Source organism: Corvus hawaiiensis, chromosome 18 (assembly GCF_020740725.1).
Source record: "Corvus hawaiiensis isolate bCorHaw1 chromosome 18, bCorHaw1.pri.cur, whole genome shotgun sequence".
NCBI classification, from domain to species: Eukaryota; Metazoa; Chordata; class Aves; order Passeriformes; family Corvidae; genus Corvus; species Corvus hawaiiensis.
In genome coordinates, this window is record NC_063230.1 from 11012676 (window position 1) to 11029443 (window position 16768).

Below are 16768 nucleotides of genomic sequence, written 5' to 3' on the forward strand. Positions count from 1 at the left end.
GTCTCAGGCTGGCAGTCCCTGCCTGCAAAGCGACCAGGATTGGACATCAACATCCACTTTTGGTTGCAGCAGCCATGCCAGCCCCTCATCCCGGTGCTGGGCCGGGCTGAGCCGTGCCGAGCTGTGCCAGCTGCGGCTCCAGGGCGTTGTGCCCAGCCCTGGCGCGTCCCCGCGGCTGCCGGCTGGCACCAAATGAAGACAAATGGGCTGGGTGACACATCAGCATCCATTAACGGCAGCACCGTGTCGGGATCGCTGGGGACGTGCCAGCACCGGCAGCAGGACCGGCAGCACTGGGTCCAGCACCCCACCCGGGAACCCAGGGGGTCAGCGGGGTCAGCCTTGGGCTTCCACACCCCCAGCTCGGCTCTGCCCAGAGCCCACCCGGAGCTGTTGGCGAGGGAAGGAGCTGGATGCGATCCAGCCCTGGCAGCACGGCCCCATCACATCCCCATCGCTCTGAGCCCCTCACCCCTGCAGCCCCAGCTCCTGCTCTCACACCTGCCTCTCACAGGGCCTTTTTGGGGGTGCACACATGAACCCCCCCTTGCCGGTGCCGACTCATCTCTCAGGTGGCTCAGGCATCCCAGGACGTGGCATTGCCAGCACTGGAAGGGATATCCAGCCCATGCGGTGCTTGTGCCGCAGTTCTCCAGGGGGGGATCAGGAGCAGCCTCGGGATGAGGCGGGAGCACCGACCCTGCCAACCTTTTCCACCCCCTGACCTTTCCCCAGCCCCTCTCGGAAATGCCACGGAGCTCCTCGCCCGGCCAGACGAAATGTCAGGGAAGGTGGATGGAATATTTCCAGCCGCTGCGCCGGCTGCTGCGGGGGGTTTTCCCCAGCGCTGCGAGCGGCTCCAGAGGGAGCACGGGCTGTGCTCCAGCCTGCCCCCATCCTTGTCCCCATCCTCATCCCTGTGCCACCCCGGCGCAGGGCCAAGCCGCGCTCGGCTGGCTGCGAGCGTTTAAGCAGAATTGAGTGTATGTTCAGGCACTTTCAAACACAAGTAATCTTCATCTGGGAGACGGGAAGTGAAATATGTTATTGCCGGGCGCAGTAAATTACCCGTGCCAGCCCCAGCGGATAAAACATCGCCGTCGCCGGCCGGCGCAGTCACTCACCCGCGCTGGGCCACCACCGTCCTATCAATTACAAAATAAATGGCTGCTGGTCAGCCCGGACACGGGGCCAGGGCTTGTGTGGCCACCGTGGCACCGGGACCTGCCCCAGCACCAGGCAGCACCCGGTGCTGGCGGATGGATTCCTCCTGTAAAGCACCAGAAGGACAGCGGGAGCTGGGGATGGCCCGGCACTTCCAGCAGCTCCTCCAAGCAGCTCGTTGTGCCGGCTGGTTCAGCTCCCGCTCCCCGGGAGTGGCCCCAGAGGGGCGTCCTTGTCATCGTGGTGATGCTGCTTCGTCAGGGCTAACGAGCTGCCGCTGCGGCGGAAGCGCCCGGGGAAGGCGAGAGGCAAGTGCGCAGCTCCCGCTCCTTTATTTTCCTGGGAAAGACCTTCGGAAAGCCAAGCCTGAGCCTCTAAAATAAATAAAATAAATTCCTGCAACTTTAACAATCATTGTGTTGGATTTGGGAGATGTTATTCCTTGTGACAGACAAGGGCAATTATCTGCTATCCGCCAGCAGTTTTAGCCTAATTTCATTACTGCTGTGCAATTCTTCCCGAGCCGCCAGTCTATCACTGTCTCCCAGAAAGGATTAGCCGGCACTTTCTTCATCTTCAAATGAATTTTAGCTGTCATGCCCTTGATGAATAGAAGAGGGAGGACGGTGAACCCACGCCAGTGAGCGTGGCAGCCTGGCTGTGCCGGCACCGGGACCGTGCTGGAGCATCACCGGAGCTGCCGGGATGTGCCCTGGGATTTCCTGCCATGCAGGATGAATCGGCCACGGGGTTTTCTTGGAGAGCACACTGGAAGCGGGCAGGGCTCGAGCTGGTGCCCAGCATCCAGGAAGGATTAAAATGACAGGATCTGTAATACAAGGAAATAATGAACACGCCATCCTTCCCCCTCGCCAGGAGATGCTTATCTGTCAGCCCGGGCCACTGAGGGATAGAGAAAAGCAATTTCAACTTCAGAGCTGAAACTGCAGATGCTGCTGCAGGGAGAGCGTCCAGGAGACGGTGTCCCGGGAGGATCCACCATGGTCACAGAGCTGACGGGAGAACTGAGGCTTCATTTTCCTGGCCAAGCTGGAATAAGGCACAGGGAGCCCAGCTCAACGTGTGCCAGAGCATCTTGTCCCCATGGCCTCAAGTTGTGTCAGGGTAGGGTCAGGTTGGACATCAGGAGGAATTTCCTCATGGAAAGGGTGATCAGGCATGGGAAGGGGCTGCTCAGGGAGGTTTGGAGTCCCCATCCCTGGAGGTGTCCAAGGAAGGACTGGACGTGGCACTCAGTGCTCTGGGCTGGGTGGGAAAGTGGGGATTGGGCACAGCTTGGACTCGATGGTATTGGAGGTCTTTCCCAACCTGAATGACCCTGGGATTCTGTGAAGTAACAGGGGAAACACTCGAGCCCACCAGCAAGGAGAGCCCAGCTGCCCTCGGGACACCCAGAGGGGTGCAGGCCCATCCCGGGTTCCCCCAGGATGTGGGACGTCACCTTGCGTAAAAGGAAGCTCAGGAGCCGGGGGCTGGCGCCGGCCCAGGGGCTCCGTTATTTTTGTAAACGTTCATTGCCACCCGGCACAGCATCCTGGCAGAATATTTTAGCACCTTTAATGCAATTTCCTACTCCCTCTGAAATACCATTTTAATAGAACCCAGCCACACCGTGTACCTGCTCCCTAATAAACCTCTGCGACTTTAATGAACTAAATAGCAAATTACTTTTTTATTCAAGAATGAAATTTCATCATATTCATAATTCATATTTTATTTCAGACATCTGCTGCTGATTACATTACATTTAACTAAAATTAGATGATGCTCAGAATGTAATTAAGCCCCTGCCAAATTCTCTGGCCCACCAATACCAGCCTCGCTCAGCGGGGGCCGCTTGGAACCTAATATGTAATTAGGAGCTATTTTCTAGCTGTTTTTAAAGTCTGAAAATTAGCTGCCTTTATTAATCACACAGACAAATATAAAGCAGAGCCAACGCTTGCTGAAATTTCTAAAAAGGATTTTTTTTTAATTATACACCACATAGCGCTGAGACTCATTTTGAATGTTGATTTGTTGTGCACTGACATTTTGACAACTAGTTCTCAATTTGTCTGTCGTAGTTAGGCAACAACAAAGCAGACGGTAATACTTAACTTTCAAAACCTTCAGCGTGCTGGGAGGGGAGAGGGATGGGGGGGGGACGGGCTCCCCACGAGCCCTGGGAATGGGAGAGCCCCGAAATCCCTGGGGATGGGAGGCAGAGGGGGCAGAGAGCCCTTCTGCAGAGGGAGGTGCCAGATGCACAAATCGCCCTTTGAAATGGCTCGGGGGGGGGGTCCCGACTCGCCCCGGGGGACTCCCACACCCCCCAAACCCTTTGGGCATATCCGAGGACACGGCGCTGGCCCCGCAGGTGGTCCCAGTGCCACCCCCTGTCCCCAGGAGGGACCCCGGGAGCAGCGGGAGCCCCGAGGGGTGTGAGCAGCCCCCCAGCCCCGCGTGGCTGCGCGCTGACATTTCCTCTCTCTCCCTGACCCTGTTCCTGCTCTCTCCGTGATCTCCAATAATGTCACTGCCTCCTCTGCATCTACTCAGCGGAGCAGAAAGAAGGCACTGCTGACACGGAGCGCAAACAAACAATAATACCATCTGTGCCTGCCAGGGCCGGCCGGGGAGCGCCGGGGTCCCGGCTCAGGGGAGGACGTGCCGGGGAGGGCAGGAGCCCTCCGGGGCACTGGGACATTCCCCAGGGATGGGGGGGAGACACCCCGGCAGCGATGCTGCCCCGGGCACTGGCTGCGAAGGAAAAGGAAGATTTTAAAAGGTATTTTTATATAAAGTGTTTTCCTTTTCGCTGTCACTAAGCAGCGGTGACCCCCAGCTCTCACCGGACCTCCACGTTCCGCAATTCCTCAGTCAGTCCCTCCTTTAGGCTGGAGCACAGCCTCCCCTCCCCGTCCCTGTGCTGGCTATTAGAGGCAAAGCCAGGCTCGTTAGTCTTTCTGCAAAGCTCGTAATGTGAAAAATGAAGCTCAAGAAAAATTAGCCAAATTACCAGGCTAATCCTTCAGCAGCAATCGCTGCCCTGCTGCACATCCGTCCCGCGGGGGGCCTGGGAGAGGAGGGGACAATCCATGGGGAGAACACGCTCCACAGGCTTCAGTTTTGTTCCCAAAGCAGCAAAGCACGGGAGAGACAGGGCTGTGCCTCATTCTGCCCCACTCCGTGTCCCCGTGGAGCATCAGTCCCACGGCAGCAGCTGCCCGGGCTGAGGAGGGGCAGCGATGGGGGCCGTGTGTCCCAGGGCTCAGGAAGTCACAGCAGGAGGTTGTCACTTGGTGTAAGTGAAAGGTGTGGAAGGTGGGGTCAGAAACATCCCAGCCATCCCTCGGGTTATCCCGCTGGGTGTAGCAATGCCCCTGCGAAGCCTTTGATGGAGCTGCTGAAGGAAGCGTTTGGAAAGGAGGGAATGGGCACTCCCGTGCTCACAGATGGACGTGGAATCTGTGCTCACTTCCAACAGACTGGGACTGGCTCCAGCTGCTGACTTCAGCAGTTCTCAGCCCTGTGGCACAGGGAAGGCAGATCCCAGCACTGCCCTGGCCCAGGGCCCTTCCTATAGACCCCAGTCAGGGTCACCCTCCTGCCACCACCCTCCCTGCCCCGGGAATGTCAGCACTTCCACTCCGGCACGGAGCAGAGCAGGATGAGCGCTGCTGGAGGAAACCTGCAGAGGTGTCTGGTTCAGGTTGGACACCAGGAGGAATTTCCTCATGGAAAGGGTGGTCAGGCATGGGAAGGGGCTGCCCAGGGAGGTCTGGAGTCCCCATCCCTGCAGGTGTCCAAGGGATGCCTGGATGTGGCACTCAGTGCTCTGGGCTGGGTGACAGGTGGGGATTGGGCACAGCTTGGACTCGATGGTATTGGAGGTCTTTCCCAACCTGAATGATCCTGGGATTCTGTGAATTTCCCCTCAGTTCTGGCTCCCAGCCCTCAGAGCCAACGAGGCTCAGCCCCAGACACGTTATTTTGAAGGGAAGTTCCCCGTGCTGGATCTGGCATCTCTTTGTGCCAACATCACAAAGTAGACACATGTAAGTGGTTAAAGTCAACACACTCCCAGATCCTCACATTGATTACACTGTATTAGAAAATGGTAAATTATTTATCAGCCTTTCTGACTTGTGATTAGTGTAAAGCCGCTCTCAGATGCAAATTGGAATTGTAATTAGACATGTAGAAAGGCAGCATCTGAGACCTGCTTTCCTGAAGCAGTGTAAGGTGCTTTTTTCCTTTTGTATCCAGCATAATTATCAAAGAACACTTTGCACATAAAAAAAAAGTGGATTTATTAAAACCAGAGACAGTTTTACATGGGATCAGGGGAACTAAAGCTGGTCACCATGATGCTGGGAGTTTAGAGCTAGAACATCTCAGCTTCTCCCACTTGATTTTTTTTAGCCCTGGGCTGGAAGGGGAAGGCAAGTTCCCCACCTCTGCCAATTCATTACTCAGCTTTGAGTGAAGTGATTCTTGAACACAGCTACACTTAAAAACCCACTTAAAAAACCCACCCCAGACAAACAGAGCGATGATAAAACCCCTTTGGCAGGTACTGCAGTGACCACAGTCCCTCAGAGTCAGCTCATGACTCCCAGAGATTCTGGCCTCAGCCACTTCCCTTTCACTCTGTGGCACAGCTCATTAAAATTTCAGGAGTAAAAAATGCACTTACATTTGTGTAATAAGTCTAAATGCATTTAGGTTTTAGAGTTTGTCAACTGCAACTTACGGTGAGCTTTTGAGGACGTGGTTTGGGTTTCTTTCCCCTACTTAATTACACCAAAGTAAACCCAACACCAGGCAGGGTCAGGGACGTGCTGGTTCAAGACTGAAGTGTGAGAGAACAGCTTTTACAAGGAGGAATTTTAAGCCTGCCCTTGGCCTGGAGCTGCCTTCCTTGCAGGTGCTGTTTGAGCCAGACCTTGAGCATGTGAGTAAAAACCAGAGTCTGACTACAGAACTCTGCTTATCAGCCCAGGCAGAGATTATGGAAAAGAGTGAAAGCCAGTAATTTCACTAGAATTGTGCTTTATCTTGCATTTTAATTACCCAACACTTAATTGGTAGCAGGGAAGAGCTGTATTAAAGGTTTGCTCTTCATTGGGAATTGTAGGCCAGAAGAAACAGAGACCTGAGCATCAAGCCCTGAGCTGCCAAAGATGCTCTTCACCTAAAAATGTCAAAGCACCGTGCAGATCCACCTTGCCAGCCCCCACGGGACACCAGGGATGAGGGAACGGACACCACATGCATCTGAAGCAGCAAAGTGTCATTATCCACCCTGGAATCCAGCCAAGCCCCTCTCCTCCTGCCCCTTGGGATTAGCACAGCAGTTGAGGAAGGAAATTGAAACCAGGATTTTGAGAGCCTTGGTCTAACACCACTGGCTGGGTGCTCCCAGGTCCCCATGGCAGCCCCAAATCCCAGTGACACCAGCCCCCAAACTGGCTCCATAACCACGTCTGGAGGCCCTCAGCCACACAGGAGAGGGGAAAGAAGTTTCCAGGCATCTGGGCACACAAAGCTCTGAGGACATGGTGCCAAGGGCTCAGTCCTGCCAGAGGCAGCAGCTCAGCTCTGGGTGAGCGCGTGCAGCACTTGGGCACTCAGAGAGGAGCAGGAGTGCAGGGTCACCCCGGGGGCCCCGATCTTGGTCTCCCAGCATTCAAATCCACAGGCACACAAGTCTTGCTTGGCTGCTTCCACGGCCAGAGGGGAGGTGTCTGCCAAGAGCAAGGCAAGAGCAGCCAGCGAGTCAGCTCGGCCACTGCAGGGAGAGGGAAAGGGCCATGGCTCCTCCAAACACAGCCCCTGGCACGGGGCCAGTGCCCTCAGGGGCTGACACACATAAATGAACACTCTGAATCGGCTCTGGATGACACACTGCAACCCACAGTGCCAGGCAGTGCTGGGACATATCCCACCCATCCCTCCAGAGCCAGACCTGGGCTGGCAGTGATTCCTCTGCTCCCAAACCTGACCCCCCAGGGCTGTGAGGAAGACAAGGATGCCCAAGGGGCTGTTACTGACCTGGTGGCAGCAGGGTGATGCCACAGCCACCCCCGCCAGCCCCGGTCAGTTTGCTGTGCAGGCTGTGGGACGCTGTCACCTGGCACAGCTTGTCCAGGGAGGGGTGGCCCACTCCAAGCACGTTTAAGTGGTGTTGGTTTATGTCAAAGAATTCCTAAAAGCAACCACAAAGAGAGGAGATGAGCACACATCACGATAGAGGCTCTTTACAGCAGTGGCAGCCCTGCTTTCCCACCCTTCACAACCACCTCATCTCTGCAGAAATTTGGCCACCAGCACCAGGAGCAAGGTCAGGCCAGAGTCTGAGCTCTGGGCTGCTCATGTGCCCCAGTGCCCCCTCACGACTTGCAGAGTGACAGGGGTACCACAGCTCCTGCACCTCCCAAGAAAATCCTGATCACTGCAAGCTGCCAGCAGGAATTTATTCCAGAGCTCTCCGATGCCTCCCGACTGCTTGTCCTCTGCCCTGTCACTCGAGTGCTGAGCAGGAGGCTGTGCAAGGCCCCTCACCGGCTGTGGGAAGGGCACCGAGCCAGCAGCTCTCATTCCTGGCTGTCACCCTGCTCCCTACTCTGCAATCCATCTGGCAAAGCCAAATCCAGGTACTTCTGACACGGCTGAGGCATTGCTGGAGAGGTGACATGGAGGGACCTCCCCGTGTTTGGTCTGTGCAGCACTGCTCCCTCCTCACGGGCAGGGCCCGGGCTGGGAGCCAAGGAGCCTCTTGGCAGCACCACGCCGGGAATCTGGCACCCAGCTCAAGTGGGGTCGAGAGGGTCCTTCCCTCCAGGAGCACCACAGGCCCCTCTGTGCGAGCCCATCCTCCTGGCAGAGCTGTGGGAGCATCCCTGCCATGCTTCCCACCCAGCCAGACCCGCTACTCCCAGAGAAAGCTGCCCCAGCAGCACGGTCTGAACGGCCCAAGGGATGGACACCACCACACAGAAGTGGAAGTTACAGCTTCTCCCCTCCCAGTAGGACAGGTGAGGAATTCAGGAGCAGAGGGAAGGGCTTGGCCTGTGCTTGGAGCATGTCTGGAACAGGGCCAGGAGCTCCCAGGCTCCCTGGGCACCACAGGACCCTCCCAGCCCATCAGCATCTGCAGCAGAGGAAGGTTGTTCTCAGCAACACTGCTCTGACAGCCCGACTCCATCCCCTCCAAAGCATGTAGTGGCTCTTCCCAGAGGGTTTCACAAGCCAGGAACCAGCCAGGACAGGACCAGTCCCAGAGAGGCTTCCTAAGAGCAGCCTTGTGCTCCCTCCCCCAGCAAGTGGCACTGAGCTCGTCCCTGCCTGCAGCTCCTGGTGAGCTGGGAGGGACTCTGTGCACAGGGAGCAGCAGAGCAGTGTCAGCCACATCCCCCTCCCTCAGCTCCACCCAGGAATCCTGCCAGCACCACACAGGAGGGGCACTGCAGAAAGAATCCCTCTCCCCCTCCAGAGCATTTCTGCCCGTTGTTTAAGGAACTGTGGGAAGAGGAAGGAGCTGGCGGCAGGCAGAGCTCAGCCACCACCCATTCCAGGCTGGGCAGGACACACGTCCATCCAGAGGCCTCTTTATATGCCTGAGTGAGGGCACAGCACTGCCTGTGATGATCCAAGACACCTGTCATCTCCTGATCCAAAATCTGCCAGGAATCCGATGACAGCTTATGACACACTAGACTAGTTCCATGGTTCAAATACAGCGCTGGCCAGAGCTGCACATTTCAGAAACAGCCCCAAAGATAGATTTTTATATATATGTGCTGCATCTAATCAGCTGGGCCTCTGTGGGCTCTTCAAGCACAAGACAAAACAAGATTCAACCTGCTCACCGCAGTGCTGCTTCCTGGGTGTGGGACACAAGGATGCTTTGGCATTTTCCACGTGAGGATCTCAAAGCGTAACTCGAATTATTCCCCCCTCTTCCCTGTCCCCTGATCCTTCTGACAGCCTGAGGATGTGGAATTAGGATGAGGAGTTGTGTGAAGCTGTGCTGTGAACAGACTGCAGACCTCTCCCAGCTGATGGCAGCTCAGCCCACCCCAGTGGGTCCAGAATCCCACCATCCCCCCGGTGCAAAGGGAGCAGGACTCTGCTATGAATCCCACGGGAACGATCCAGAGCAAGAGCAAGGACAAGCAGAGATCCTCCTGAGAGCCAAGGGGAGGGATCCAGATGCCAACAAGGACTGGTACCAAATGGTTCCTGAGTGTCCAAGTTGGCTCCCTGGGCCAGGCCAGATTTGCCTCAGCTGGGACATGGCCACACATCCCTCCCCCACGGTGCTGTGGAGCAGCATTACAGCACTCTCAGCACTTCTTCCACTCGGAAGCCTGTTCCTCCCCCTCCCCAGCCTCTCCTCTTTGAGCAAAGCCAAGACAAACAGATCTTTGTGTGCACCTCGTGCATCAATGTCAGGTCAGCCCTGGGCACAGCTCTGTCTGTGGCTCTCTGGAGCCAGGATGAGCATGGAACACCAGGAGCTGGCTGGGAACCAGTCAGTCCATCACAAACCAGTGGCTCTGGGCTCTCTCCTCACTCCAGCCCTGGCAATGACAGAGCAGTTACTTCACAGGCAGCGACTGCCAGAGCTGTGGCACTGAGATCACTCCATGTAAGAGAAACAAACCCTCCAGAGCCACAGGTCCCCAGAGCCCCAGGCCTGCTCCCTCCTTCCCTGCACACAGCTGGGGAGAGGCACCAGCAGCAGCTTCTGGCTCCTGGCTCCAGGAAGGGCATTAAAAGCAGCACACCCAGACCACGGTTTCACTCGGAACTGAACATTTCCTGCTATCACTTTTTTTTTTTCAGACCTAATGTTCTTTAAATGACATTTTGATGTTCAACAGTAACAGTGGCTAAAAATACTGGTGAGCAAGCCCCTTACCTCCAGCACAGGGTAATGCTCCGGTGATGGATTTGCAGGCATCGCTTCCAGAACACTTTGGCACTCCTGAGAAATGGCATCGATGGAGTCCAGCACCGGGTTCATTATGGCAGGGAACTGGAAAGGGGGAAGGAGGGATGTGAGGTGCCTGCTTGCTGCTCTTTCAATACCACTGGGAGGAAACTGGTCCCAGTCTCTCTGAGCTGGGCAATTCCTCACTCATTCCCAGAGCAGGGCGATGGTAACCTGCTCCTGCCTGCAGAAAAAGGAGGAAGAGAAGGAAACAGGCCAGAGGAAGGAACTGCTCTTTTCATGGTTGAAAACTGGCAATTTTAACTCCTGTTAAACTGGAGGAAGGGAGCAGATGAAACCCCATTCCCAGGCAGCTGGGAGATGGTGGCCACAGGAGGGATCTCCCAAAAGATCCCTGTGAGACCTGCAGTCCCACATGAGGGTTATCTCCCCAAAGTTATCCCCCACATCTCCATCCCACGACCACCTGCACCTTCAGGATCTTCTCCTTGACACCAGCCACCAGGACCTTGGTGCTCCGAGGGACTTTTGTGTTGGTCAGCAAGATCCTCAGAGTGGGCACCCTGGAAGCAACAGGAGGCAGAGAATCCCAGAGCGCTTTGGATTGGAAGGGACCTTAAAGCTCATCTCATTCCAACCCCCTGCCACGGGCAGGGAACATCTCCTGGCCTCTTTCCTTCCCAGTCCCCAAGGCTACAGCTTGTTCTGCCTCAAAAGGCCTCTTTGAGCAAGAACCCAAGTTAAGGAGTCCCATTCCTTTTACAGAACTTCAGCAGGTGCTTCAATGCTGGCTGGGTTCAGGCTGGTTCCTCCTGGAAACAAGGAACAACTGTACTAGAGCTATAAATAGGACTGTCATGTATTTACTGAAATCCATGTTTTTCAAGCAAATTTTTTCCTTTGAAATACTCTCTACAAGGGTAGCCAGCAGTGGCCATTAACTGCTAATAGAGAAATTTCATGCACTGTGAAAGATTTTAATGGAGTTAGATTATACTTCTCTGGCAGGAGGCACACACAGGACCCGGATTTCTCTCTGCCAATGCGTTTTCCCACCACCAGGTAAGCACAAAGTTCTCCCTCCCCACAATGTCATTTGCTGCCAGGAGCAGATCCATTCCTGCTGCCCATAATGCCATGAAATTAATATTGATCCTTTGTGCTCTGTTCATCTAATGTCAGATAATGACCAAACATTTCATTGTCCCCATCCACCCCAACAACTGAGGCTGCCCACAATCAAAATGGGGCTGCAGAGCCCTTCCCACACTCCAGCCATCTCCCATCATCCTCATACCCTCCAACACCCACCCAGAGCCTCTCTGACATGTTCCACCCACCGTGTGTGAGGGTTATTTTTAAACTCCAGTATTACCTCTTTAATGGTGTGATTTTTCCTGCTTGGTATCTCAGGGCTCCACCTAAAGTAAAATACATGTATTGTCTCAGTGCAGAGCGAGCTGAGAGATAACACAGAAGGTCTTTCATCTTCAGAACCTCACCCAGAGCCTGTGACAGTAATTGCAAGAAACACCAGCTAAATGAACCATGTTCTCCAGCAGCACGGCCCTGCTTCACCTTAATGAGAGGGTCTGGCTGGACGTGCTTAACCCAAGGCCTTTCCCTTTGCTCTCCTCTCCTCCAGGATCACATCAAATAATTTTTTGAAAAGGCAAAGAGTTTGGTCAGCATGAAATCTTTCCTGAAAAAAACCAGAACCCAGCAGCGATTCCCCACGGCAGAGCCAAGCACGTGGGGTTCCAGGGACTGAACGTGTGCACTGGGTGGCAGCAGCTATCCTGCAGCGTGGAATTTCGTTGTCCAGAAGGAATGTCTCACTTGGCTCCTACCCTCACAGAGGCACTGCGATTAGGTCTCATTAGAAAGATTATTAACAGCCTCCAAGGACACTTTCAAAACACTGGGAAGTCACTGCTAATTGAAACTAAATGACAGCTGTCCAACTGCATTTTCCCCTGCATTATCCCTGGGACAGGATTAGGTTTCTTTGTTCACTGCAGAATGTTTAAGTATCAGTTATTTGCAGCGAGGTCTCTGCCTCGTGGCACCTGCCTGGGGGGGGACAGAGCTCTGGTGTTCCTGCAGCCAGTTCCCAACATTCCAGTTGGCTCCAGGCCCAGCTCACAGATGGGGCAAACTGGGGCAGGGAAGGATTCCCTGTGCTCACGCCAAAAACAGGGACCTGAATTTGGGAGTTTCTGCCTGGGAAGCAGCAAACACACCTACCCCAGGTGCCAACAGCATTATCCACACCCGATGGATTGCCATGGATCACCCGCTCCCCTCGGAAGGCCCAGCTGTTAATCAGTGTCAGCTCTTCTTCTGTCCACCTGGAAGGCAAGGAAATGACTCCAACACAAACCACTCCAAACCAGTGGAGGGAGCAGATTCAGGAGGAAGATTCCAGCCCTGACCTGGTAAAGATCAGATTTCATGGAATTCAAGTCCCGACTCATCCCCACCTCACCAAACATGGTGTGTTAACCACACACTGGAAAGGCTGGGGGAGTTGGGATTGTTCAGTCTTGGGGTCACCTAATTCCAGTGCCTGACAGGGCTACAAGAAACATGGAGAGAGACTATTTACAAGGGCCTGGAATGACAGGACAACAGGGAATGGCTTAAAGTTGACAGAGATTGACAGGTTTAGATTGGATACTAGGAAAGAATTCTTCCCTGTGAGGGTGGTGAGGCCCTGGCACAGGTTGGGCAGGGACAGCATCCACTATCCCAGGCTGCTCCAAGCCCCATCCAACCTGGCCTTGGACACTTCCAGGGATCCAGGGGCAGCCACAGCTTCTCTGGGCACCCTGTGCCAGGGCCTCACCCCCTCCCATAGAGGAATTCCCAATAGCCCATCTCATCCTGCTCTCAGTCTGAGCACAAAAACACACCTCTGACCCTGCCTGCACACCACAAGTCCATTCGATGGGTATTCCACGCTGGAGCAGAGGCACAAATCCACATTTTGGAAAAGCCTCACAGCATCCTGCAAGGCAAGGCAGAAACTCCAAGAGCCACCTGCTATCCAGAAACCATTTCACTTCACTCCCACTTCCCTGGGCCTCAGCTGAATGTCTTTATCCATGTCCACACACCTTGCATTCCACCTGCCAGGATTTAATCTGGGAGCACTCAGCAAACAGCTCACACCTCCAGCCTCAGGAACTGGAGCGCTGTAAACCACTTGTTTCTAATCCTCTTTGAGAGGCTGCGATTCCTCCCGACACAGGAGCCTCTCTATCCTGCTGTTCTTTTCTTGCCATGGGAAGCCAAACCCTTCTGAAGTCTGACACCCCCATCTCTCTGCACAGCAGCTGGAAGGCAGGAATTATGCTGGATCCATGCTGAAGCCACGGAGGGCGAGCAGGGAATGAAGACATCCTCGCTGCTCTGCTTGGAGCTGCCCTTTCATTTCCCAATTTGGGAGATTTGCTGGAGCACAGGGGGCAAAGTGCTCCCAACAAGAAGCTGTTTCTGGGTCAGGCTGCAAATTCTGGTTCAGAGGCAGAAAACAGAACCACCCCCCTTGCTGTCTCACTCTCAGCCCCACATAAAAACCCACACAACAGAGGTTGTGCCCCTCCAGCTTTGATTTTTAACAGCTTCAAACAGCCTCCTCTCACACAGGGCACAGCACCCCAGGCTTCCAAAGGTGAACTGCAAGGGTAGAAGGAAAGAAACTCTCTTTCACCAGGTACTGATAAAAGGGAAAGACAGGCAGGAGATCAGGAGGAAATGTAGCACATGCAGAAGTAAGTTCACAGGAGATGCAAAAAAATCCCAGAAAGGATCCTCGAGGACTCAAAGCAAAACCCGTAAGATGCTCAGAGACAGAGGAAACTGAGGTTGAAAAATTTCAGTGTGTTCTACTCCATTGAAAAAATAAAGCTTTTTCCCCCTTTTTCAGGTTTCTTTATCTGACACTAGACAAGGGAAACAGGAGGAGTTTTACAAAGTCTCTGGGACAGGGCTGGAAACACTGGGCAGGGACAGAAGATGGGCTCAGGGTGTCACTTGTGGTCACAGCCAAAAGAGACCAGGAGAGGTGGCAGTGCCAGAATTCGTGCAGGTAAAAGGAAAGGTGGGGCACAGGGAGCAGAGCTCTGCATCCCAGGCTGGAATTCCTTACCTGGCTGTGGATTCTCCCTCCTGCAGCGGGCAGGAGATGGCTCCACACACCATGAGCAGGGCTGCAGCCAGACACACAGCATAGGCAGCGCTGGATCCCAGCCCTGCTCCTGTGGGCAGCTCCGACCACACCACGATATCCACGCTGGGCACATCCCTGGAACACAGACACACAGGGACTGACACAACCACCCCGGATTCCACCTCCAGACAACATTAAAAAGGCAAAGGAGGCCGATTAGGACTGATCTCAGGGAAAGCTGGGTGAAAACTGGCAACATCAGCACATGCGTCTGACACACAGGGGCTTCAGGAGGGCTCACTCCCAAATTTGAGCAGCCTGGCCAAGCCATTGTGCTGGAATAAAGCCTTCCTGAATTGGATCCATGATTGGCACAGCTTGTCAGGCTGCTAGCAGGGGCACCTGGTAACTAAATACCTGAGCAGCACCACAAAGAGCCCCTTCAGAGATTGCTGTAAACTGGATTTTAAACGTATTTCGGAACAAAGTGTAAACATCCCAAATCTGGAATTGCACAGCCACGTCCCACTGGAGCAACAGGCTGGTGGAGAAGATGGAACATGGACATATCCACGTCCCTTTGCTCCACTGAACACACCTGGGTTGCGTCACAGACCCCAAAACCAAACCCAGGAGCTTTTCAGTGCTGCTGAGTGACAGTCCCAGTGCCACCCTGAGACTGCAGGGAAACCACGACCCAGCTGCATGTCCCAGTTCTTTAGTCTTTGATTTCTTGGATGAGAATACAGAAGTTGGGCTCTGCTTTGGTTTCTGACACTGCCCTGAGCACCCATCCAGTCACACCGAGATCATGAACGGTGCTGGGCTAAGCTGGGAACTGGAACAGCCCCAAGTTCTCACAGTTTTAGGGAGATCCAGCCCATAAAGAGATCAGACTTAGTTCAGACAACAAATTCACAGCTTATTTCTGTTTTTCCAGCCTAAGCCAGGATGACAGGAGCTGCCTGCTGGAGGGAAGGGTGTCTGTGTTGTGACTGTGTTGTGGCATGAACTGCTCTGGTTTCAGCCCTCAAAACTAAATGAGAGCAGAGACTCCCAGCTCACCTGCCTGGGGCACCCACCCACCACCAAAATTTTGGGGCAGGAGGAGAGCCTTACCCATACTTAGCAGAAATAGCCAGGCACATATACAGGAAGGCAAGAGTAGCAAGGCTCTCTGGAGCTGAGGCTCCAGCAGCAATTCCAGCAAACTCCCTCAGTGCATCCAGCTGTTCTACGCTGGGGGACTTGGACTCATCAAAGTCAGCTATGGAAGCAAGCAGGGGAGAGTTTAAACACTTAGAAACCAGGGAATTGTTACACTGAGAGCAGTATTTACAACAAAACGTTCTGTTACAGTAGGCAGAAACAGCTGGAGCCAATTTCAGGTTCTACCTGAGGATTTGTGATAAAGTAAAAGGAACATCTTCACCAGCCACTCTGAAATCCCAGTGTTTCCCTGCCTACACCTCCCAGTGCATCCATCCATAATCGCTACGGAAAACTCGGCAGGTCACAAACTCTTCATCAAAGAATGTGGATTTTGGAACTGGGATATCCTGGGCCTCCAGCCAGCACAAGGTGCTGCAGAAATTCTAGTGAGGGCTGGTGTGGGACAGACAGGCAGGAAAACAGGCACTGTATTCCTGACTTCCCCAGGAGCCCCCAGCTCTGAGCAGCTTCAGGAAGGCTCCTGTTTGGCCCTCACCAGTAACACACTGGGATGTGGACCCAGGCTGGCTCCTGTCTCTGTCACAGCAGCACGGGAACAAGTCCCTGGAACCCCAAACAGAAGGGAACAGGGCCACACACGGACACCTGAGCATCAGCAGGGTCACAAGTAACTGAGAAATGCAGGGACAGGCCAGTGAAACGCACATTGAGCGGGGTCAGAGACAGCCGGGTTCTGAAACACTGCAGGGGGGACAAATAACCCCCTGCAGGGTCACCCCCACGGGGGTTCTGCAAGGTCACCTCATGCGGGGTGCAGAAGGCACCGAGCAGTGCCGAGAGCCCCCCACTCCGCCGGGGCAGCGGCTCCCCCCGCCTCGGCCCTTGCCTGCGATCCGCCCCCGCAGGGCCCAGAGGCCGGGGGTGTCCCAGCTCCTCAAGACGCCGACGCCGGGCAGGGAGACGCTCAGCCGGCCCTCAGCGCCGGGCCGCAGGCGGAGAAACGTCCGCAGGTCCAGCGCCACGGCCAGGGCCACCTGCGGGCGGAGAACGGGGGTCAGCGGGGCCGGACAGCCCTCACCGAGCTGGGCACCCCTTACTTTCCCCGGCAGCCCTCGCCGTGCCCGGCGTGCCCTCACCTTGCCCAGCACCACCGCGTGCTCGCCGTGCAGGATCACCTTCCCCGGCGCCGACACCGCCAGCTCCCGCGCCCACATCGCCGCTGCCCCACGGCCCGCGCTGACTGACAGCCCCGCCCACCAACCGCGGCCGCGCCCTGCCCCGCCTCCCCGCGC

At 55.0% G+C, this 16768-nt stretch overlaps 1 protein-coding gene across 3 annotated transcripts; it reads right to left on the reverse strand.

The window, feature by feature from the left end:
- Window positions 1-478: 478 nt before the first annotated feature.
- Window positions 479-16722, reverse strand: MVK (mevalonate kinase). Of its 3 annotated transcripts, none has more exons than XM_048322990.1 (10): window positions 16613-16722; window positions 16363-16510; window positions 15423-15570; window positions 14283-14438; window positions 12377-12480; window positions 11505-11550; window positions 10602-10692; window positions 10097-10213; window positions 7225-7378; window positions 479-1993 (listed from the first exon to the last, which is right to left on the reverse strand). In XM_048322990.1, the coding sequence occupies exons 1-10, from the start codon at window positions 16688-16690 to the stop codon at window positions 1752-1754; spliced, it is 1284 nt and encodes a 427-aa protein (XP_048178947.1). In that variant the 5' UTR covers window positions 16691-16722; the 3' UTR covers window positions 479-1751. The 3 variants fall into 3 exon arrangements, with proteins under 3 accessions (XP_048178947.1, XP_048178948.1, XP_048178949.1); XM_048322991.1 differs by lacking the exon at window positions 479-1993 and adding an exon at window positions 5456-6917; XM_048322992.1 differs by lacking the exon at window positions 479-1993 and adding an exon at window positions 5456-6961.
- Window positions 16723-16768: the final 46 nt, after the last annotated feature.

Excerpts from the sequence above, each read along its gene's own strand:
- MVK (XM_048322990.1), bottom strand. The coding sequence starts at position 16,690 with ATGTGGGCGCGGGAGCTGGCGGTGTCGGCGCCGGGGAAGGTGATCCTG. Across the intron at positions 15,571-16,362 it reads CCTGCGGGGGCGGATCGCAG|CTGACTTTGATGAGTCCAAG; the intron begins GCAAGGGCCGAG and ends TTGCTTCCATAG. Across the intron at positions 10,214-10,601 it reads TCAAGGAGAAGATCCTGAAG|TTCCCTGCCATAATGAACCC; the intron begins GTGCAGGTGGTC and ends CCCCCTTTCCAG.